General features: G+C 25.2%; 1 protein-coding gene across 8 annotated transcripts in view; it reads left to right on the forward strand.

Moving 5' to 3' along the window:
* Window positions 1-25,706, forward strand: part of LOC114937813 (pleckstrin homology domain-containing family G member 5) — a 193,269-nt gene that overhangs the window by 138,778 nt on the left and 28,785 nt on the right. For all 8 annotated transcript variants that reach the window (XM_029311457.2, XM_029311451.2, XM_029311455.2 and 5 more), the window contains one exon: window positions 17,719-17,822. In XM_029311457.2, coding sequence (XP_029167290.1) covers window positions 17,719-17,822 — 104 coding nt within the window. The remainder of the gene's footprint in view (window positions 1-17,718; window positions 17,823-25,706) is intronic.

Here is a 25,706-nt window from a genome sequence, read left to right on the forward strand (position 1 = left end):
TTGAAGTGTCATTCTGTATTACATTAATTACTTTTTTACACTAAAAAAAATTATCGAGTTTGAATAAATATTTATGAATCATTTATTTAAAACTTTTAGTAATATTGATTTGATGTGAAAAATATTTGATATTAGAAACCCTTTTCAAGACAGATAAATTTGTTTGAAATAAATAATTTATTAGGCAATATTGAAATAAATATTTATTAATTTAATAATTTTTTCAGTGGGCTAATCTTGTATTTGTAATATATAAACAGAGAGAATTTTCTCTTAAAATTGTCTTACCCTAAAAATTATAGTAATCATGAGACAATATGGTATTGGAAGAATTTTATAAGAGTTTCTCTGATTAATATTTATCACAATAAAAATATTAATATGTACATAGTAAAATTAATCGAACATATTTTATATTTTATTGTTGTAGATATTAATATTTTTTATTTGTAGATATTAATATGTGATAAATATTAATATATTGTCCCACGATTATCATGATTTTCAGGTTATCATAATTTTAATTTTTGTTTTTCTATTATATATTTATAATTTTAATTTACCAAAATTCTATTATGTACATAATATATTAATTGACCGAATTTCTATTATGTACAATTTCAATTATTTACATAATAGAAATTTGGACAGCAAATTAAAATTATGTGCATAATAGAAATTCAAGAATTAAAATTATCTGCATAATAGAAATTCAAAATCTAAAATTATATATATAATAAAAAATGAAAAATTAAAATTATGTGCATAATAGAAATTATTCAAGAATTAAAATTATGTATATAATAAAAAATAAAAAATTAAAATTATGTGCATAATAGAAATTATTCAAAAATTAAAATTATCTGCATAATAGAAATTCAAGAATTAAAATTATGTATATAATGAAAAATAAAAAATTAAAAATATGTGCATAATAGAAATTCTTTAAAAATTAAAATTATGTATATAATAAAAAATTAAAAATTAAAATTATATGCATAATAGAAAGTCGGCGAATTCAAATTATGTTCATAATAAAAATTCGAGAATTAAAATTATGTTCATAATAAATTTCGGGAATTAAAATTATGTACACTTGCTGATTATATTATTTTATGATAAATGATAAAAAGTTAGATTAATTTTAGCAACTGACAACAAATTAATTTTGTTCATTATTTTCCAAACAATCAAGTTCACGTATTATTTTTAATTAAGTTTTGCCTATGTCTAAAATTTGATTAATTTGTCTCTTTTTACATCTGTCGAATTTATACGATACATTTATATACAGTTATTTATTTAAAGAGCGAATGGAAATAAGTGTTTTAAATTTGACTTGATGTACTTAATATTTATGCTATCGATGAATTTGATGTGACTATTAAAATGTTTTGTGTCTCTCTCTATAATTATATATACCTTTTATTGAGCTTCCTAAAATAATTCATTGATGCAGATTACACATAATATTCAAAATATAATCAAAATAATGTTTGAAATATAAGATATACAGCATTGTGTTGCTATAAGAATATTTAAATTAGAAAATACTATTCGTTTAGTTTATAATTCGAATTAAATTCTCAAACTTATTTATACATTATAAAATAAACAAATTATTTATTCTATCTATTTAAAAAATATGAAATGAAAAAAAATTTTTTTAATAAAAATTTTCAGAGAAAATTTTATTTTTAAATTATATTATTGTAATACTCTAAAAGCGTTATTAAAAATTAAATTTATATTTACAGAATAAATTATATATCACACATTTGAGAGAAATTGAAAAAAGGCAAATTGAAGAAGTTTTAAATTTTATCCAATTTCAATTTTCTGCAATCGCGACTATCTTGCAATCGCAAACTAAATCTTCATTGTGAAATATCTGATTTGAATACAATATAATAACACTTTTGAATAAATAAAATTAAACTGAGTATATATTATATATGTAAAAAAATCTTTATAATTATTTAAATGCTTCAATGCACAGCACTAAAAATTTTTTTTTATTTTCTGGAAGGGAATTACTGCAGTGACTTCTCTTTTTTCAATTAACTAATTTTAAAAACTAATATTAAGAAAACTGAAACTAATCTGAGGAAAAATAATACTAATATTAGGAAAAATAAAATTAATATTAGGAAAAATAAAACAAATATGAAAAATAAAATTAATATTAGGAAAAATAATACTAATATTAGGAAAAATGAATTTTTGACAAGTTCTAAAGTATTAAAAGTTAATATAAAATTGAGAAATTGAGAGATTCTAGTTATCTGGTACATAAAAAAATTACAACACAAGTTACTAATTAGATACCTTTTTTTTTTAATTTTGTTACTCTTAATGGCGATGTTATTTTACCAAAATAACGCGAGACAATCGAGTTACTTCGAAATCCAAGTGAGATTCGAGAACTCGAGAGAAAAGCTCTCTGCTACCAGTGAAATGGTATCGATACAGAAAAGTCCGACCCTTTGTGCTATTGAAATACTTTCGGCTGCCTGGGAATTTTGCGATCTCTCGACGAAGTGGCCCGGACATTATCCGAACTGTGATTCCATATTCTAAATGGAAATTCTGTGTCATTCGTTGAATTCGCAATGAAACCGAATTGAACGGCATAAAACGCGATATAATGTGCAATTAATAATCTTTCAATGGGCCATCAATATTTATGCATTTAAATGCATATTCAAGATTCAAGTAATATAAGTTATGGACAGGCAGGCTAATAATAAATAATAATAAATATGTGTGAAAAAAGAATTTAATTAATTCTTATAAGTATTTATTTCAATACTGTCAAATAAATCGTTTATAAAAACCTAATAATATTCATTTGATATGAAAAATATTTATTTGTTCCAAATAAATGATTTATTTGACAGTATTGAACTAAATACGCGCAATTATTTTTGCGTTCCGTGTCGGTGAATTTCTTTCTTAGTTCGACGATAAAAGAAAGTTCAAAGACGTCGTAGAAAACGTTTACCGTAATTTCTAAGGATTTATAGAGGTCGTATCTGTGTCGCGGATCAGATTTATTCCTCTCAAGAGAAGCTATTACGGTGATTAACATTTTTTTTTGTCTATTATTAAGTCGATCTCAGTAAATTACTAGACAATTGACGATGCAAATGAGAGCATTAGTGCTTTTATCAGCGATACTTAAGAATTACCTTGGATAATATCATCTTTTAAATTTTTGAATATTCTACGCTTCATTATTCGTACCATCTGTGTGATAAAAAATATATTCTTGAAGATTTAATATGTAGGAGATATTTTTAAAAAAGGTAATCATGAAATAAATATGTTCTATAAATATGTTATAAATACCTATATTTTTTTTTAATGAAGAGATGAATATATTTGACATTTCTTTTAAAATATTTTATTCAAATTGCTATATACATATAAGCAAAATTTTTCGTTGCATGTGTATTTTAAAATAATGATTTTATAAATCTTTTTTCGAGAATAAAGTTTATATTTTTAGCTCCCACAATTAAATTCTAATATAAATATTAATAAATATAAATTCCAAGATTAATATTAATAAATATAAAATACAAAATTAATAATACTAAATATAAATTACAAGATTAATATTAATAAATATAAATTCCAAGATTAATATTAATAAATATAAATTCCAAAATTAATATTACTAAATATAAATTCCAAGATTAATATTACTAAATATAAATTCCAAGATTAATATTAATAAATATAAATTCCAAGATTAATATTAATAAATATAAATTCCAAGATTAATATTACTAAATATAAATTCCAAGATTAATATTACTAAATATAAATTCCAAGATTAATATTACTAAATATAAATTCCAAGATTAATATTAATAAATATAAATTCCAAGATTAATATTAATAAATATAAATTCCAAGATTAATATCAATAAATATATTAACAATAAGTCCAGGCTTTTCATGGTGGTCGTGAGTCGAGTTACAAGATTCTGTGGCACTCGTTAACAAGACGATAATCAGACTAACTTTAATTGCAATTGGGAATTGTTCCGCATTGCTGACGAAGGTATCGCTGGTTTCTGACATTTCATTACATCAGCCTGCCTGTTGTTGTCATTTTCTCGCGGCGCGCTCTTACATTCTGTATTACGCGACATAAATGTCACCGAGTAATTCTGTAAAATTAATTTGTCAATTAGCATAATCCCACGATCATGCGCGCGACAATCACGCCAAGTCGATGGAATTACATTCAAAATAACGTGGAACAAAAAGCTCCAACGCCGCGTTACATAATCGCTCGCATCGTCGTGAGATTTTAGCTGCCGCATTTTATTTCACCCCTTTGCGTGTCCGTCTTATCTCTTTTCTCCTGCTGTAAGAAATAGTCTTCTTTATCTCGTCAGCTTTATCTCCCGTTGAAGCCTTAATTAATTTGCGCCGGTAATATTTTAAACTCGCGTTCTCTCTCTCTTTCTCTCGCAACCAAAATTAGTTTTATCGATTCTTTTTCATTTCAGAGTGACGTTAGGAATTATTTCTTATTTTACTTTATCCTTCTTTATACCAATTGTAATATTGCATAAGAATGTCAGATATTAAAATATTCAGAGAAAAAATACAAAATAAAAATTGAAGTATAGAAGGCTTTTAGTATTGAAGCGGGCTAATTAAACGTAGTAAACAGTGCGCAAATTATTATTTTTTTTTATTTATTAAATATTATTCATTTTGTACATTTGAATTCCGAACTATCTTCATAGCAATTGTAAAACGCGAATAAAATAAATCTTATAAAGCGTAAATTAGCGATTTAAATTCGCAAAAAAATATTTCTACAGAATATAAATTAAACTTTACATATATAAAAATGTTCACATATAAAAAATAGAATATATATTTTAAAAAGAGAAAGAGAAGCTGATTTTTTATTACATTTCTGAAACTTGATTATTACATTTAATTCATGTTTTACTCTTTTCTTTTCTTCAACGAAAAGTATTTCTCAAAGACGCGAATAATTATTGTTTATTTATATCTTTCGGTAATTATAATAAAAAACTTTTTCGAACACTGGAACGAGACTAATCTTATTAATAATAATCGACTATCAAAAATTCTTTTGAGGGTTAAAAGTCCTAACAATATACTTTATTTTGATCGCAATAAAACTTCTCTAGCACATATTGTAGCTATAATATAATAAAGTTCGCGAAAAAAGCTCTTTTTTGCAACTCTAATTAAATTAAAAATTAAATTATATCTATATATATTATACGCACTGTCATCCGCGATTTGACTCTTCTTGCCTGTCTTACACTTTTAATTTATATTGAAAATTAAAAATTAAAAATTAATTAAATTATAAATTTATTATATATATATATTATAAAAAATTTCTCAAAATTGTGACGCGTGATGGAATAATTTGAAAACCAGATTTGTATTCAGCATCTAAAAAATTATAAGAAATGACGTAGATAGAGACAAAACTAAAAAATTTGATATAAATAAAATTAATATGAATAAAAAAGGTGATTATTTAAATAGTTTATAGTGACATGTTTGTTTCGATTATCGTACATAATGCAGATTGTATAATTGATTTAAATTTTTGTTTTTTTAACTTCCGAATCTTTTCATTGTTGACAAAAATATCTCAAGGATTTCATGATTTAACATTTAATTGATTTATCATATAGATATATCCCATACAGCACAAAATATTTTTAAAATCTTTTAAAAATACCTATTTCTTAGAAGATAAATTAATTCTCGAAAATATTTTAAAAATGTTTCTATGTCTGTTTTTTCATGTTTAAAAAATATTTTCAAAAATATTTTTAAATATAGATTTAAATTAATATTTCAAAATATTTTTAAGTTTTTAAAAATATTCTAAAAAATCACAAAAAATTTTTAAATAATTTTAAAATATTCCTATGCAATATTTTATAGAAATATTTAGAAATATTTTTTGAAAAGATTCATAATATTTTGTGCTGTGTGGGATGCAAATTATATATTTGGAAAAAATAATACAATAATTAAATATAATAATTAAAATGTTTTTATGCAATATTTTTGAAAAAATGAATTTCTGGTCTTGGAAGATCTAAAAAAGTCAGGGAATTTTTTTCATCGAGTCTGGACAGCCTGAAATAATATTTCGTCTATAATCAGTCGATAATTATCTGTCCCGAATGACATTCGGATGTATGTATATATGCGTTTGATTTACATCGTTCCTGTGGGAGCCGAATAACGAGCTTGCGAATAACGGGGCGTCGAATCGCTTAGCGATCAATCGAAGCTATCGAACACCCAATATTCAGCAGGTCGTCCTTTACGCGGGGACGAGCTCCTTTGTGTAATCCCCTTGGCACGAACGAGTAGTCCGGGGATGGATACGAGGTAACCTAGAGATATCCGGCGAAGCAGTGAGAAAACAGGACGAAACACGGAATTGCTATTAGCCGAACCCAGATTTCATAAAACTGCAGGAATTGTAGCGCCGGGGCTTACTTTTACATTTTACATGATCGGAGAGTACGTGTGATAAATAAAATACTTGATGAAATTACAACGTCACGCAGTTCCGAACAATTTTAGTCAAATTACGCGCAATAAAATAAAATCTAAGTTAATCCAATTTATATAATAGACATATATATATATATATATATATATATATATATATATTTATATTGTGTAATAAACAGTGTTGTGCTTAAAGATGAGATAAAAATATGTAAATTTTTATTTTGGATAAGATAAAGATGATTTTGTTTGAAATATATCTAGATAAAAGATGAAATTATATGGCGATTCTTCTAGATAATTTTCTAGAGAATAATTTTTAAGATAATAGATATTTTCATAGATAGAATAATAGATATTAAAATAATAGATATTTTTTAGATAATAATGTTTGCTTATATAAACACAGTTATAAAAGATAAAGATGATTTTGTTTGAAATATATCTAGGTAAAAGATGAAATTATATATATATATATATATATATATATATATATATATATATATACAATATCTTAGATGAAAAAAGTATTACCTTTACGAAATTATCTAGAATAATTTTCAGATAATTTTAGTTTAGAATCATAACTCATAAAAATACTTAAATAGTAGAACTTAAGAATACATATATTTTCATATCCCTTTTATAATTTACATTTTTATAACTTTATAATTTACATAAGCAGTTTAAAAATTATTACCTTAAATTATTATCTTAATTATTATATATATAAAATTATTTAGATGATCATCTAGATGAAACTTTGGCGTTATCTTTATATAGATAATAAAAATATGTATTATAAATATATAGATAATACATATTTTTATTATGCGATATATCTCTATTTCTGCACACTCGAAATTGCATAATTTCGTTATTTAAATGGGATCAAAAATATATAGTGGATAATTATCGATTGTGTTCAACATTCTCTCCCCGATGATTATTAACGACCACGTAAGGAAGAAAGTTCGTTTTGCGATATCAATAATTAAGGAGAAATTAATTAGAAAAGATCGGCCAATTTTCATCCCATTCTTACGCGATTGCTATAGGTGCAATACATAATTAATTTTCATTATTGTTTGCCGAGAGTTTATAAATTTTTACGCATTTTAATTATTTAGATGATCATCTAGATCAAACTTTGGCGTTATCTTTATATAGATAATAAAAATATGTATTATCTATATATATATATATATATAGATAATACATATTTTTATTATCTATATAAAGATAACGCCAAAGTTTCATCTAGATGATTATCTAAATAATTTTATTTAGATAACAGCAAACACTGATTAAAAATATTAATTGAAGCTCACTGTCGTGTTAAAAATATTGCGCAAAATGCGTAAAAATTTATAAACTCTCGGCAAGCAATAATGAAAATTAATTATGTATTGCACCTATAGCAATCGCGTAGGAATGGGATGAAAATTGGCCGATCTTTTCTAATTAATTTCTCCTTAATTATTGATATCGCAAAACGAACTTTCTTTCTCGGTTTAATTCACTCTAGAAGTACAGACGATAATTTAATAATCCGAACACCCTGTATATACGCGGAATTAAATATACAAGTATTTTAAAATATAGAGATTAATAATTTTTTCCTCAACAAAATTGTTCATTTTTCGACGATCTAAATATAATTCGGATTAAAAACGTGCAGTAAAATAAGCGGATTGTATTAATAAGGATTCCCTGAATCGCCTATAAGTAATTAACATATTCTTAAAAATATTTGTAGAAAAATTTAATATTCCGCGTATATACCTAATTAAATTGAACTGAAATTAAAGTAATTCCCTTCCTCTTTCTTGCTTTCTCTCATCATGTAGATGCAAGCGTCTGTTAATTATATAAATATTTAACATTGAACTGACATGGACGAAGCTTAATATCGGAATTATACCGAATGAGCAACTGACAGTAATTAAAACTGACACAATTAAAAATGCATAAAAAACTCGATGGAATTCAAACCTAGTATAAATGGAATATTAATAACAGTTAAACGCTGCTATATGTTGGTCCATTGATATTTACGTGGTCGTTAATAATCATCGGGGAGAGAATGTTGAACACAATCGATAATTATCCACTATAAATTTTTAATCCCATTTAGATAACGAAATTATGCAATTTCGAGTGTGCAGAAATAGAGATACATCGCATAATTCTCGTAATTATACATAATATAAAATAGCTTGTACCAGATTCAATGAGAATATTACGATAATAATATGTTTACGTATGCAAAAAAAGCGAATTCTCGCAATTATTCCTAATTTCTCTTGTCAATATTTTGACGAAATATATATATTAGAATTTATGTCTTGCATTTTTATTTTTATCAGATTTGTCACGAGCTTGGATTCATAAGGCTTAATAATTATATGGACATGATATATATTTCCAGTGTTTGCTATTACCTAAATAAAATTATATAGATAATTATCTGAATAAAATTATATAGATAATTATCTAAATAAAATTATACAAATATCTAGATAATTTTTATTTAGAATTATAGCACATAAAAATACTTAAATAATAGCACTTAAGCAGTAAGCGATAAAAATTTATAAGTAAAAATATAAATACATATATTTTTATATCCTTTTTATAATTTACATTTTTTTTATAACTGTGTTTATATAAACAGTTTTAAAAATTATTATCTAGATAAATCGCCATATAATTTTATCTTTTATCTAGATATATTTAAAACAAAACCATCTTTATCTTATCTAAGATGAACTTATACATATTTTTATCTCATCTTTATCTAGCTAATTTTGGTTTAGAATCATAGCACATAAAAATATTTAAATAGTAGAACTTAAACAGTAAGCGATAAAAATTTATAAATAAAATATATATAGATATATATATTTTTATATCCCTTTTATAATTTAAATTTTTTATAACTTTTTATAATTTACATAAGCAGTCTTAAAAATTATCTAGATGAAATCGCCATATAATGTTATCTTTTATCTATGTATATTTAAAACAAAATTATCTTCATCTCATCTAATTGTAAAATAAATTTACATATTTTTATCTCATCTTTATCTAGCTAATTTTAAAATCATCTAAGCACAACACTGTATATTTCACATTTATTTACCATATTATTCTGCATATATCAATGTAATTACGACAATTAAATAATTCGTAAAGAGAAATACGTGTCGTAAATTATAGTACAAAGAAAAGTGGAGAGTTAATTTGTACAAAAACTTTAGAGCCAGACGTTCTCTCTCTCTTTACGTTGCAAAATTACTCGGATTTATCGCACTCGCCCTGTCAAGGTCACATTTTAATGAGCATAAAAATTTCAGCGAACTGCAAGAGAGTGCGAAATTACTGCAATTTTCTTCCACAAGTGGTCGGCGGAGAGCCAAAAACGTAACAGTTCGCAAGAGGGCTTTTAAAAAAAAAAAAAAAAAAAGTTTCGAGTCGAACAAAGTTGACGATTCTCCTGTATCGTTTTCGATAAACGCGCGCAAAATAAGATTTAGTTAATAGATTAGATTGCGGCAACTATCGAGCGAGAGCTTTTAACGACACGAACGAGTGGTAATTTGCAAAGTACACTCCGAGTTTTATCGGTATCCCCCAGGTAATTTCGACATTCTTATAAAGCTTTTGACAGAATTGGCAGAATTTAACCTTGCCGCAAAAAAATTATTCATTTACATCATTCCTTTACGCGTATATGATTTTATTTTCGATATGAAATCTATCGATTAGGTTAAAAAAATTTCGTTAAAAATTAAAACCTTTGCACAGAGACGTATTTATTATTAATTTTTTTATTTTTGTTTTTGTAGTCATGAAAAAGCATTTATTATTCTATTCAATCAATAAAAAGAAAAGAGTGCGTAAAAATGTTTTACATTAAAATAGGACGGAATTTAGGATCCTCTTAATATTTGTTTTTCATAAAAATTACGCAGTCTTTTATTTGCGGCATAGATAAAAAATTCATTCCTTATCTAAAAAACTCAGAATTGTAATCAATGAGTTGTCAGAGTCAAATTTTGCAATTAAGTCCTTTCTTTTTAAGTAATTAATGTTTTTACGCGAATTATCTGCTATTCAATATATATTCTTTTCATTATAAAATCAAAATTGGAACAAAGAAATTTTTTAATTTGTTAATTTCAGGTATTCAGTTTTAATAAAATTTGAATTTAATAAATATTTAATAAATATTTATTTCAATACTGCTTAATAAGTCATTTATTTGAAACAAATAACTATTTATTTGTTTTAAAAATTATTTTTTTATAGGAAATAAATATTTTTCACATCAAATCAATATTTGTCAGTTTCAAATAAATCATTTATTATTGCAGCATTGAAATAAATATTTATTGAAATTCAATACTTTTTTTCAGTATTTATATAAAAGACCCCCATTAATTTACAACAAAAATAACACCTTTCCAAATTTTTTCTATTATATCTATTCATTATTATTATCAGTACTTTCATTGCGGAGGCTTTTTCAATCTGTATATTCAATAAAAAGTGAACCTAACCTAACTTAAAGTGAACCTAACCTAACTTAAAGTGAACCTAACCTAACTTAAAGTAAAAGAACTACGGCAGCATCCCTTTAACCGTGGAAAAGCATTTATTATTCTATCCAATCAATAAAAACAGATGATGTTTTATCAATAAATAAGGCCGGAGTTTTAGGATCTCTTTAATTTCGTTTTCATAAAGATTACGCAGTCTTTTGCGGCGTAAATAAAAAATTGCTTATCTGAAAAAAACTGAAAACTGCAAATTGTTGCGTAAATATGTAGATAGGAACGAAGAGGCAAATGCTACAGAGGCTTAAGTTATATACATATATATATATATATGTATATATATGTACAGACTCTTCTGAAATAGTAACTGGCCGCGTAGGCGTCGATTTGGACTACTTGCAACCTACGCTTAGACCATCTATGACGTAAAAAGCCACACAGCGATTATTACAATAGAATGAGAACCTAATCAGCTGTAATCAGATATTAAACCATAAGCTGAATATGAAAAATTGCACAGCTGATTTTCAATATTCTAAATTTAATTCCGCAAAAATTATTTACACTGTAATTTTTATATAAATAAATTTTTATATAATAGAATATATTTTTAAAAATTTAAATAATTTTTTATATTAATATTAATATTTAAAATAATTATTTTAATAAAAATTATAAAAGATAATAAGAATAAATATTTCAATTAATTAGATTTATAAAGAAATTTAAATATAATTTTCTTGAAGTTTTTATTTATAGTGAAATATGATAATTTTTATTAGAAAAAAATTTTTGATTTTAAAAATTTATTTTTAATTAAATTACATTGATAAATGAGTGCAATAATTTTCCTTTTTTTTTACACTAACCATTATTGTTTTAAAAATTCGAGCTTATAACAAATTAAATGAAAATAGTAGATATAAAAGTAATATTAACAATTATAATAATACATATGTATTATTAATATTATTATTACATATGTAAAAATAATATAGATTTTATTATATATTTCGTTAAAATAAATTGTAATAAATAAATAAATTTAAAAAAACTAAATTTATAAATAAATTTAATTGTTGTAAATAAATTGTAATAATATACATATATGTATTATTATTATTATTATTATTATTACATATGTAAAAATAATATAGATACTATTATATATTTCGTTAAAAATCTCATAATTTTTAATCATGTTTTCTATTCGAATATATAAGTTAATATTGTAAAATAATAGGAAAATATTTATTCCTTTTTTCTTTAGAAAATGCCCAAAATTCTTTCTCTCAAGATGCAATTTCTTTTGCAGCAAAGTCTGTGTAAGACACTTTATTAAAACAAATATTTCGTTTATTTAAATAGGTTGCATATTTTTGGCCAAAGTTAAGATATATATTGCTGGTTCTATTCGAGTCACGTATTAATAATATACGACGAGAATTGAGTTTGTCAAACTGTGCCCTTCTCACATAATTCAGCTTTTCCTCTTTTAACATCTTTTATTCTTGGCGAGAACGAGTTGATAGTTCTTTCACGTATAGATTATTAGATAAAAGCAAAATTCGTCGGAAATGTTTCTAAAAATAAATGATAAGATTGCTCTCATGTCAATTATTTATTTAGTGTAGATTATATATAAAAATATTATAATTAAATCGATGCGATTGTGCATTTGCAGAGAAAAATATAAAAAAACAACGAATCTTTTCTAAATGTGTAATGTAAATATAATTTTTAAATTATAAAAACTATACACATTTTATCCTATTTGTAATTTTAAAAAATTCGAATATAATAAGATAATTCAAAAATAAAATTCTCTACGGAATTAAATTGGAAATATATAACAATTTAAAGCGGGAAGAAGATAAAAGCGAAATTCGTCAGAAAGAAGTTTCTGAAAATAAATGGTAGGATTGCTCTCAAGTCAATTATTTAGTGTAGATTATATATACAAATTAAATTGATGCAATTATGCATTTGTGCACTGAGAAAAAATCTGTTGAATTTGAATAAGTATTTATTTCAATACTACCAAAGGAATCATTTACTTGATATAAGAAAATCCTTTTCAAAACAAATAAATATTTATTAATTTAGTCATTTTTTTCAGTCTGCAGAGAAAAACAACGAATCATTAATTGTCAAGTACAACAAAAGCTGACAAAAATTATTACATCATTTTTCCTAAATGTGTAATGTAAATATAATTTTTAAATTATAAAAATTATATACATACTTTATCCTATTTGTAATTTTAAAAAACTTGAATATAATAAGAGAATTAATTAAAAATTCTATCATTATATATATATATATATATATATATATATATATATATATAAAATTTCGAGCACATAAAATCGTAAATAGACTTTTGTTTCTTTTTTTTTTTTATATAACAGTCAACGTAATATTTATTTATTTTGAAACAAATAAATATTTATCTGTTTTGAAAAAGATTTTATTATATCAAATAAATATTTTTTAGTTTCAAATAAATAATTTACTAGATAGTATTGAAATAAATATTTTTTGCGAATTCAATAAATTCTTTCAAAAATACAATTCTCTACGGAAATAAATTGGAAATATATGACAATTCGAAGCGGGAATGTCGGGGTGAAAAATCACTACGAAGTAAATCGTTATAAGGAATGATAAACGATAATATTACGGTGCCTGCCTCTTACAGGAAGCAAAGGAATTTTCATTAAGCGTCCGCACGCACGTTAGTATCATTGTCACGAACTTCCCAAGTATTTATCCTTACTTTGGGAAGGTTGGTGAATTACGTAACACGTCTCCGAGGGCTGTTGCCGTAGGCTATTCCGAATTGATATTATATATAAACGTGGAATACTGATATTCCGAATTCGGAAATTATTGAATTTTAATGATGTAACGCGGTTTCGATCTACGTGAATTATATATTAATGGAAACGAGCGAACTTCTATGTTCATTGAAACGTGTGGTATGTTGATTGTTTATATAAAAAAAGAAACAAAAGTCTATTTATGATTTTGTGTGTTCGGAATTAATGATGGAATTTTTAATTAATTTTTTTTTAAGTTCTAAATATTTCTTTGGGGCCTCAAAAAAGGTTTGTGAAGAATTTATAAGTAAAAATGTCACGTAAAGTAATATATTATAAAATCTGCACTGCAAAAAAAATAATTTATTGAATTCGGAAAAATATTTATTTAATATAATAAAATCTTTTTCAAAACAGATAAATATTTATTTGTTTCAAAATAAATGATTATTACGTTGATTGTAATATAAAAAAGAAACAAAAGTCTATTTATGATTTTGTGTGTTCGGAATTAATGATAGAATTTTTAATTAATTTTTTTTAATATCCTAAATATTTCTTTGGGGACTCAAGAAAAGGTTTGTGAAGAATTTATAAGTAAAAATGTCGTGTAAAGTAATATATTATAAAATATGCACTGCAAAAAAATAATTTATTGAATTCGGAAAAATATTTATTTCAATATTGTACCTAATAAATCACTTATTTGAAACAAAAAGTATTTGATATAATAAAATCTTTTTCAAAACAGATAAATATTTATTCGTTTCAAAATAAATGATTAGGCATGGTATCGAAATAAATATTTATTAATTGAATAATTTTTCTCGTGTATATTCTCAAAATAATAAAAAAAATAATTAAGTCTACCAAATAATTGCAATGCTGCAGTGTAAACCGTCTCTCTTGTTGCATTTCGCTATCGCGAAATATTCATGATAATTATTGCAATATTTGTTTAAAACCGTGTTATATATGTATTAAACCGTTTCGCGAACCGTTGACATTTGTATAATTACCAAGTTTAACAATAACCTTGGTTCAATGCGTGGGTATAATATAATATATCTACGTTGCGTGAAACACACTTTCTAAGCCTTTGTAATGGATAAAGGAAAAGTTTGCAATATAGACAAAATACATATACCCAAATTTACGGAGACGAAGAAAGAGTTGACGAACTCCTATTTCGTTTTGTTGTATCCCGTCTTAGAAAGTTCGCGCTTGTTGTAATTGTGTAACCGTATAGTTACAGACTCTTTTCGAATTCCTCGGGGGTTCTGTTGCGAAATAAAAATCGATAACGAGACCGTCTTTTACCTCTATATACGTGCGATGTATACAATCTTGCGTGTAAATTATACAACTGATTCGATGTTTGGGAAAAGCGAACGTTTTATTATTTAGAGAGATATAAAAGAGACCAGTGTTTTGCTGTTCTCCAAATAAAATTATATGTATACCCATATAAAATATTATGAATGTTTTCAAAAAATATTTCTAAATATTTTTATAAAATATTGCATAAAAATATTTTAAAATAGTTTTAGGGATATTTTAAAATAATGAAAAAAAATTTTGTACATTTATATAACATTTTTTAGAATAATTTTAAAAATTTGGAAGATGTTTTTTATCGCTCAGATATTATTTTCTTAAATATTTCTGAAAATATTTGTTAAACATGAAAAAGCGGACATAGAAATATTTTAAAAATATTTTCGAGAATTATTTGATCTTTTAAGAAATATTTTTAAAAATATTTTCTGCCGTATGGGTAGATGATCATCTAGATGAAATTTTGGCATCTTACCTTTATATAGATAATAAAATTATGTATTATCTATATCTGCATCTTACGCGAAAAAAAGTATTTTTACTAAATTATCCAGAATAATTTTCAGATAATTTTAGAATCATAACACATAAAAATATTTAAATAGTAGAACTTGCGATAAAAATTTAGAAATAAAAATATGAATACATATATTTTTATATCCCTTTTATAATTTACATTTTTTTATAACTGTTCACATAAACGGTTTTAAAAATAATATTATCTCGAAGTTATCTAGATAAATCTAAATATTTTATCTTTTATCTAGATATAATTAATCTTTTTTATCTTTTGTCTAGTTATATATTTAAATAAAATTATCTTCATCTTATTTAAGATGAATCTACATATTTTCATCTCATCTTTATCTGACTAATTTTAAAATCATCTAAGCACAACGCTGATAGAAACACACATAGACAAGCTTTCATAATCTTTGCAAACTTGTTCAAATATTATCCCGGTATGTGAATTTTTGTTCACTCGCGATTGAATTTTCCCTCGTTTCTCTCGACTTGTTTTGCTTATGCTAAGCAGCAAAGTGAATTAATGTGTGGTGATGACAGACGTTCTTTTTGCTACTCGCGCGTCGGAGAGGCAACAACGCAACGATTGCTTCCATATGCCGCACTTTAATATTTAATTCCGCGGACCGATTCACCAGCCTACCAGGTGACTCGAATTTATGAGAACGCCGTTCCTGCATTATTTATGAGGGGAAAAAAATCGAGTCGAATGGGCGAACGTGGCAGCAATATTGAATCTGGGTACGAGAACTACAAAGTAATCGCACTTCTTTCTAATGAGGAAAACTCCGGCCAATTCTTTAAGCTCTTCCTGAGACGCCGAAGATCATACACAAAACATGAATGATTACATTTTTATTTTGATTATTTTTTAAATAGTTTTAAAAATATTTGAAATTTTTTTTAAATAGTTTAAAAATATTTTAAAGATTTTTTAAATAGTTTAAAAATATTTTAAAGATTTTTTAAATAGTTTAAAAATATTTTAAAGATTTTTTATAAATATTTTAAAAATATTTTAAAGATTTTTAAAATATTAAAATGCAAAATATTGATGTAACGCATATCCAAAATAATGCATGACTTTTTTTCTTCTTTTAATGGTTAAATGACATTTTTGTAAATGTTTATGGCTTTATATTTTCCTGAAATACATAGAATCGAACTTGATTGTACATATATATAAGCAATTATGGTAATAGAGACACTGTATATATTTGGCTTTTTCCATTAAATTTAATACCTGGAAACATTCCAAGTTTCATATTTAATCAAGATACTCAATTCAAATACAGGCATTAAATTTCAATTTAAATCGCTGCTATGGTTAGATTCAACTCATTACGCCAGAACTATAAAAAAATTTAAACTTTATATAAATATAGTAAAATCAATTAAAGTGTTCTTTTTTTAATGAACACAGAGTACTTGAAATAATTAATTTCAACAATAATTAAAAATTTAATATATTTACATAGCGCATACAATAAATTTAACAGTTTCATCGATAAAAAAATCATGCACTACATTGATTTTTTAAAAATTAATAATAAGTCTCCAGATTTTCTTATATTCATGGTTCAATTTAGCATATTAAAGAATGTACAACAAACAGTTATATTAAAATAAATTTATCGCATATTTACATCTATCAAACTTTATTAGATTAATGATAAATAAAAATTCAATATAGATTTTGAAATATTTTAAAAATATTTAGAAAATTATTTTTTAAATATTTTTAAAAATGTAAATGCAAAATATTTATATAACATAAATCCAAAATGCATAATTTTTTTTTTTATAATAATTATATATTTAAAAAAAATTAATATCTCAACCCGACAATTTTTTCTCGGATTTTCAATTACGAAATATTCAAGATTTTTTATAGAGAACTAATCATATTTTCATTTTGATTCCAGGTGTCCAGCAACGAATACTTCAGTGTCAGTTTTGAGGGCGAAGACATCCCCGGTTCCTTCGAACGCGAGGAATTTTTACCAGCTACGAGGGGAACTTACCTGGTGTGAGTGAAGCATTATCATATAATACTTTTTAATATATTGCGCATCTGTGCCGCCAATAAATTTCTCGCATTTTGTGTTGAATAAAAAATACGACGCGTGCTAAAGATAGACATATTTACATAAAGAGATGTATATGTCTGAACAATATGTTTCGTAAACTGACTTTTCTCACACACAACTGCTACATTCAATCATACATGACTTATGAAGCTCTCTACTGAAACCAGAAATTCATATTATCCGCGTAACATCGTTATTTTACAATTAGATTTTTAGGTGAATAAAAAATCGGTTTTAAAATATTCGATATCGATATTTTTGTCGTTGCAAAATAAACATTTTCTTTCAATGTGTGTGTGATAATTATTAAAATTATTTAATTTCTCCGCTATTTTTCAAATTAAATATAAGAATGTATAACTTTATTAAATCTCCGTCGAAAAATACAGAAATAATTACATTATTCGTTAACTGAACTCAAAATTGATTTTTATCGCACACACAGAAACATAATTGTTTTCTGACATATTATTTTCTTAAAAGAAAAACATTTTCATCCAAATAGCAGAAATTGGTTTGAAATATATGCCATATAATATTTAGCATTAGGGAACCACGAAAAATAAAAATTGGTTATTATATAATTAAATTTTAGCTATAGTCTAGTAAAATTAAACTTGAAAAGGACAAGACTTCATAAAAATTAGGAGCAAGCTAAATTTTTGTGGAAACCTTTATTTCAATGTTATTCTATAATGAAATCATAAAAAGTACTTAATTTTATCCAAGGTGTTTTTTATGGGGGGTAAATTTGTTTTTTGCTACTATCTCGAAAACTATCAATTTTTCGAGAAAAATAGTTATTATCAAAATTGTAGCTCATAAAATTCCCTACAAAAAAGGTCATTATACTTTTTTTCGTACCACTAATCGATTTTGAGTAAAACGGTAAAGTTGCAATATCTGTAGTTCGTAAAAAATACGTATTCCTTTCCACATCATCGCGGGTTTGTTTTTGCTCTATATCTTCGAAATGGTTAATTGTACGAAAAAAGTATACAGACCTTTTTTGTAGGGAATTTTATGAGCTACAATTTTGATAATAACTATTTTTCTCGAAAAATTGATAGTTTTCAAGATAGTGGCAAAAAAACTAAAATTTGCCCCTTCTTACCTCCCATAAAAAAAGTCTTGGACGAAATTAAGGGTACTTTTCAGGATTTTATTAGAACATCGAAATAAAGGTCTCCACAAAAATTCAGCTTGTTCCTAATTGTTATGAAATCAAATTTTACTGGGCTATTATAATAGCTAATATTTTTCAGATATAGCATTCTTTGTTAAACTGTAAAAAATATTGATTAATTTTTTTTTTCTATAAACAAGTACAAAAATATGCCGACACATGGCGTTACATCTATTCTTTAAATTCATTCGCAAGAAAGAAGGCTATGCTTTTTCCTCTTTTATCGATCTTCAAGATGATCCGGCATTTTAATAAATGGTTAAAGAAAGGAGCGGAAGGTAGAAAAGAGGCACTTTTATTTTCAAGATCACCAGGAGGTCGGCTTTTTTTCCATGCTATTGTCCACGCTCTACAGGGTGCACTGATATATATATATATATATATATATATATATATATATTATATAAATATATATATATCGCAACAGCTTCGATGTAGGATTTGCGGGCGAGAATAAATAGATTAAAGCCGTCGCCACGTTTGTCACGTGGCATAAATACAATAAACCCTTATTATGTCAGAAAATATGGAATAAAATTACGTGCCACGCGCCGGAAAATTCTCGTCCCATAATCAAGAAAGAATCTAATTTATCTTGATGCGGCTAATTGAAAGATCTTTGTCACAATTGTTTTAATCATCATCATGAACGTCATTAAACGCGATGCGTGATTTTTTACCAGAACATTTTTCAGCCGGAAAAAAGGATTATTATTGATACACGAGGTCCATTTTATACTAATTTGCGAGACTAGCTTTATTCGCTATGAGAAAGTTTTTTAATAAGGAAAGGGTGGATGCCATTTTGCAGCGTGTGCGTATAGGTATCGTGTGATAACATAGATCCATAGTTAATGTTTCACAAGCACTTTGAACTTTTTCGCGATTTTTCTTTTTAAGTAATGAATTAGCGGGTAAAATTTTCCGACGGAAAAGAACAGCCATTCGCTAATCACTAAAATTTTCATATTCGAAAAACTATTAAGAGATTATTAAGGAATTAAATATTTATTTAAAAAACTTGTGTTTCTTGGAAATAACAATAAGACCGAAACTTTTTTTTTTTTTTTTAAAGAATTATATTATATATTAAATTTTTTTTAATAGCATATAAGTATTTTTTTTATTAATTTAAAATAAATTATGTATAAAAGAGAAATTATTAAAATAAATATTAATTTGAATAATTAAATAAATTTTTTCAGTGCATACAAATTGAATGCACACATTCTAAAATATCTTAATTGACGTTATAAAAATATGATAGTGCACAGAATTATTACAAGTATAAAAAATTATTAATTATGTCTCTTTTATAACAAGGAAACAAGATAAACAAAATATATAAACATTATAAAAATATGACTCTCTAATTATTATAAAAATGTCTCTAATTATTACACATAATTTTTTTTTCTTGTTTCCATATGAGAGAGAAATTTTTAAAGATTTTTCTATCATGCTTTTATCTTTTTTCGTTTCAATTTCTTGATTTTCACGATGTGTTATACTTGTAATAATAATTTCACGGTATTATTTTTATTTTCAATAAGGTTTGCTCGCGATTACCTACCTCGCATTAATTCATCTTTATTCAATGTAAGGGCGAAATTAAAAAATTAACATAGTATATCACGAGAAACAATATACTATTATAAATTGTTATAGTGTGCGCGAAGACGCCTTACATCTTCAACGAGATTACTCTTAATTGCCAAGCATAATTATGCGGCGAACCAAGAATTGAATAAAGCGCACTTTGCTTTTGTCATGTCGGTTTCCTGACAAAAAAATTTCCATTTTACGAACCCTGGAATAGCGGTCACAAGATACGCGGTTTGCTTGAAAAACGCCGTTCTTTATCAGCGCGAAATCTTTTTTTGTCTAGAGTTACTCGGATCGTTTTGTTTTTTTTACCGCTCTCGTAACAAATTTTTTATATTAATTTTTTATATTAATATTTAAGTCAAAATGTACGTTTTGTTAGATTCAATATTTATTATATTTAATTTATATTTAATTTAAATATATTTTCATATGTTTAATTAACAAAATAATATTTAGTTGAAAGGTTTAGTCGAATTAACAAATTTTTTTTCAGTGCATATAATTTTATCTTTTATCTAGATGTATTTAAAACAATTATTTTTATTTTATCTAAAATAGATTTACATATTTTCATCTTTATCTAGCTAATTTTAAATAATTTATAATTTTAAATAATAATTTTAATTTATAATCTATAATTTTAAATAATTTTATATTTAATTTATATTTAATTTAAATATATTTTCATATGTTTAATTAACCAAATAATAATATGTTGTTGAAAGGTTTTTTCAGTGCATATAATTTCATTTTTTATCTAGATGTATTTAAAACAATCGTTTTTATTTTATCTAAGATGGATTTACATATTTTTATCTTTATCTAGCTAATTTTAAAATCATCTAAGCATTGGCTGCAATTAAAATATTTAAGGTGAACTATATTTAGTTAAATATATACATGCCAATTACTTATTTGAGATAAAAAGCAGTTGAATATACAGGGTGTCCCATTTTAATGCCCCACCCCAAATAAGTTTTTTATTTTTGATTGTAGAAAAAAATGTTTCAGACAAAAATTGTATGATTTCGAGGAGGACATAAGGTGCCATTAATTTGACCTTGAATAGCTGCTTGAGGATCATGTGAAGATCACCTTTAATTTCTTAAATGGAACCATCTACTTTTCATTACATATTCTTGTAGCTGACTTCGAGAGCTTTCCAAAACACTATAATGAAACATTTTTATTTCAACTACTTTTTGAATTATAAGACAAGATCTCCTCACCTCAAGGTAACCTTTACGTGACCTTCAAGCAACTATTCAAGGTCAAATTAATGGCACCACCTTATGTTCTCCTTGAAATCATACAATTTTTGTCTGAAACATTTTTTTCTACAATCAAAAATAAAAAAACTTATTTGGGGTGGGACATTAAAATGGGACACCTTGTATATTCATGAAACGTAAATCGTGTAAAAATCTTTTTTTTCCATTTTCGCAGCATACCTCTGAAAGTTGAGCCTCAAACAATGTACATTAACGCCGAATATCGCTGCGTCATTTGCTTTGAAATGCACACCGCAATTTAGAACGTGCTCACACACACACACACACACACACACACACACACACACACACACACACGAGCATCAATGCCCACCTGGGTGGCTGTCGCATCAGCCAGTGATTTATAGCAATTTAATGCGGCCAGATATGTTCAATAAACATGAACGGGTGCAAAGAGAGTCCTGCTCGGGCAATGGATGCCACGACAACAAAAGGAGAAAATATCGGCTGATAAAGGAGTAAAATCGAATGACTCTTAACATTACGAAGATGCATTCACTACATATGTAGAGGGATAATAAATGGGTGGATATTACGTAATAGAGTACGAAGGAGTGTGCTTATATGATTTTAAAATTAGCTGGATAAAAAGGTGGAAATATGTAAATTTATCTTAGAAAAAGATATGTGAAGATGATTTTCTTTGAAATATATCTAAATAAAAGAGAAAATTATATGGCGATTTATCTAGATAATAATTTTTAAAACTGCTTGTGTAAACAGCAGTTATAAAAAAATGTAAATTGTAAAAGGGATATAAAAGTATGTTTTCATATTTTTATTTATAAATTTTTATCGCTTAAAGTATTTTTATGTGCTATGATTCTAAATGAAAATTTCCTGAAAATTATTCGAGATAATTTAGTAAAGATAACACCTTTTTTTTATCTAAGATACAGATATAGATAATACATATTTTGATTATCTATATAAAGATAAGATGACGCCAAAGTCTTATCTAAATGATCATCTATATAATTTTATTTAGATAACAGCAAACTGTAAAAAAATATATAATATATTACATAAAAATATGTAAAATTACATTCATTATTTATGTAATTTTATATATTTTTTTACAGTGCATTAGAAACAATTTTCAATTCTCATTGCTTTCAATTTCAGGGTGTCTAGCCTTGAAATTCTTGAAATCTTTAAAATTCTTGAAATGTCCCGGAATTTTGTTTATCCTTTAAAATTTCTGGGAATGCATTTGAATTTTTCGTAGATCCTTCAATTTTTCGTCGCTTTTAAACATTCAGCTAAAAGAATCAACTCAAACTATTCGAGTAAAAAAATATTTTACCTTACTTCGTAAATGATACAATATTTTCTATTTGCAGAGTTCAAAATTATGTGTTACGCATAAATTATTTATAGATTTAAGCGTTCAATTATAATATAGGAAAATATTGTATCGAATATTTGTAATGCATATATTAATTTTTGCTAACAATTTATATCTTGGCTTGAAAAAAATAGTTTCCGGTTCTTTGTACAACTTTATCATACTATTGGAAAATTTCCTTGAAATCTTTTGGAAATGTCCTGCTTAAATTTTATTTTCAAATTTTAGCATACACTCTGAATTTAAATAATCCTTATCGTCTGTTTTCCAACATAAAATAACTTATTCGAAAAGTCAGCATTAAAATTAACACATCGATTTGATGTGTCAATTTTATTATGCAAATATATGATTTATGAATTGAATATTAACGAAGAAAATATTCTGTAGTTTTACTTATTCGCAATATCGATCTTTCGACGTCATAAAATTCTATACCAAGTTCATGTTACTCGTTGAAAAAAGTACTTGAAATTCTTTAAAGATTTAAAAAAACGACATTTACAGAGCTATACGAGTGTCATTCTATCTGGTTGAAACAAAAACTACAGAGCCTATACCAAAAAAATGTGGAATAAAAAAAATTATGCCGAGTGAAACTGGACCGCCGAACGCGAGATACGATTTTTACATACTTTTTTGAACGAGCCACGTGCGTCGATTTTTGACATTGGACTCGACTCGTTTCGTGATTTTAATTGTAACACGAATTTTTTATCTAACCTTGAATCATGGATGATGTACGTTTTTTTTATATCCAGTCTTTTTATTTCATATTTCTTGCTGCGTGAAATTTATTACTTAACAGCGAGCAGACGTTGAAACTTTAAGCTCGACAAATTAATACAAGTGTATATATATTTACGAGAAATTTATTTCACGCATAGAAAATTTCTCACAAGTATATTATATTTCGATGAGAAAAGAAAAAACGCGAATTGTTTGAATGTTAAAGGGATCCTAGACTTCCTTGAGAAATCTCTTGTTTTTTTCCTGTTTTATCGATAAATTGTGAGCAGGTTAGGTAAACTATAAATCTATTTATTAGCTATACGGATTGTTTTTTACCTGAAATTAGAGCGCTTTGCTCTTTGTTAATATTAATACTTTAATTTGTACGGGAAAAAATTTATTAATCTGTATAGTCTCATATATATATTTTGATTACAGAATTATAAATTCATAATTCTGTAATCAAGATATATAAGACTATACAGATTAATAAATCTTTTTCCCGTACAAATTAAAGTATTAATATTAACAAAGGACGAAGCGCTTTAATTTCAGGTAAAAACAATCCATGTAGCCAATAAATAGATTTATAGTTTATCTAACCTCACATTTTGTCGATAAAACAGGAAAAAAACCAGCAGACTTCTCAATTCAAGTATTCATAATTCTGTAATCAAGATATATGAAACTATGCAGATTAATAAATCTTTTTTCTGTACAAATAAAAGTATTAATATTAACAAAGGACGAAGCGCTTTAATTTCAGGTAAAAATAATCCATGTAGCCAATAAATAGATTTATAGTTTATCTAACCTCACATTTTGTCGATAAAACAGGAAAAAAACCAGCAGACTCAAGGACGTTTAGGATTCCCTTAAGCTTTTGTTCTAGTTATCATTAATGTGAAGATATCAGAATAGAATAAAGAGGAATGAATAATATAAGGGAATATATAGAATAAAACGCGAGCGCGTGGATGAATAATTAATTTATTTCTCCTCCGAATTCCGACGACGGAATTTCTGCTCCGTCAGGGTTTGTAGTATTACGCTTTCTGGGGAGAATATTTTGCGTTTCAACCTTACACCCTTATTTCATTAGACACTCATCCTCTTCCTTTCCTCTCACTTCGAAATAGACTACTGGAAAACCAGCATGAAACATCCAGGAAACTATGGAGTTTAAATTTTACAGATATAATACATAATTATATCGTATTGCTTTTTCCCTAAAATTATTTTATCAACGTAAAAATAGACCATTTTTAGATAAATTGACAATATTTATTAGTATTTTATAATTATTTTAATAATTATTTATTAGTATTTTTAGATATAATGCATAATTCTATAGCGTATTACTTTTTCCCTAAAATTATTTTATCAACGTAAAAAAATAGACTATTTTTAAATAAATTAATAATATTTATTAGTACTTTGTAATTATTTTAATTATTTATTAGTATTTTATATACTTTTATAGTAAGTTATATTATAACAATAATTTAGATATAAATAAATTTAAATATAAAACTTCGCACAATCAATATTTACACGCAATACATACATACACAATTGAATTTTTAATTTTCAATCAGCTTGCAAATTAAATTGTGCGAATAATTAACAATTAAAAACACGAGTCCAGATTACATAA

The sequence above is a fragment of the Nylanderia fulva genome, unplaced genomic scaffold (genome assembly GCF_048542155.1).
Source record: "Nylanderia fulva isolate GAGA-0341 unplaced genomic scaffold, ASM4854215v1 Scaffold4, whole genome shotgun sequence".
Lineage (NCBI taxonomy): Eukaryota > Metazoa > Arthropoda > Insecta > Hymenoptera > Formicidae > Nylanderia > Nylanderia fulva.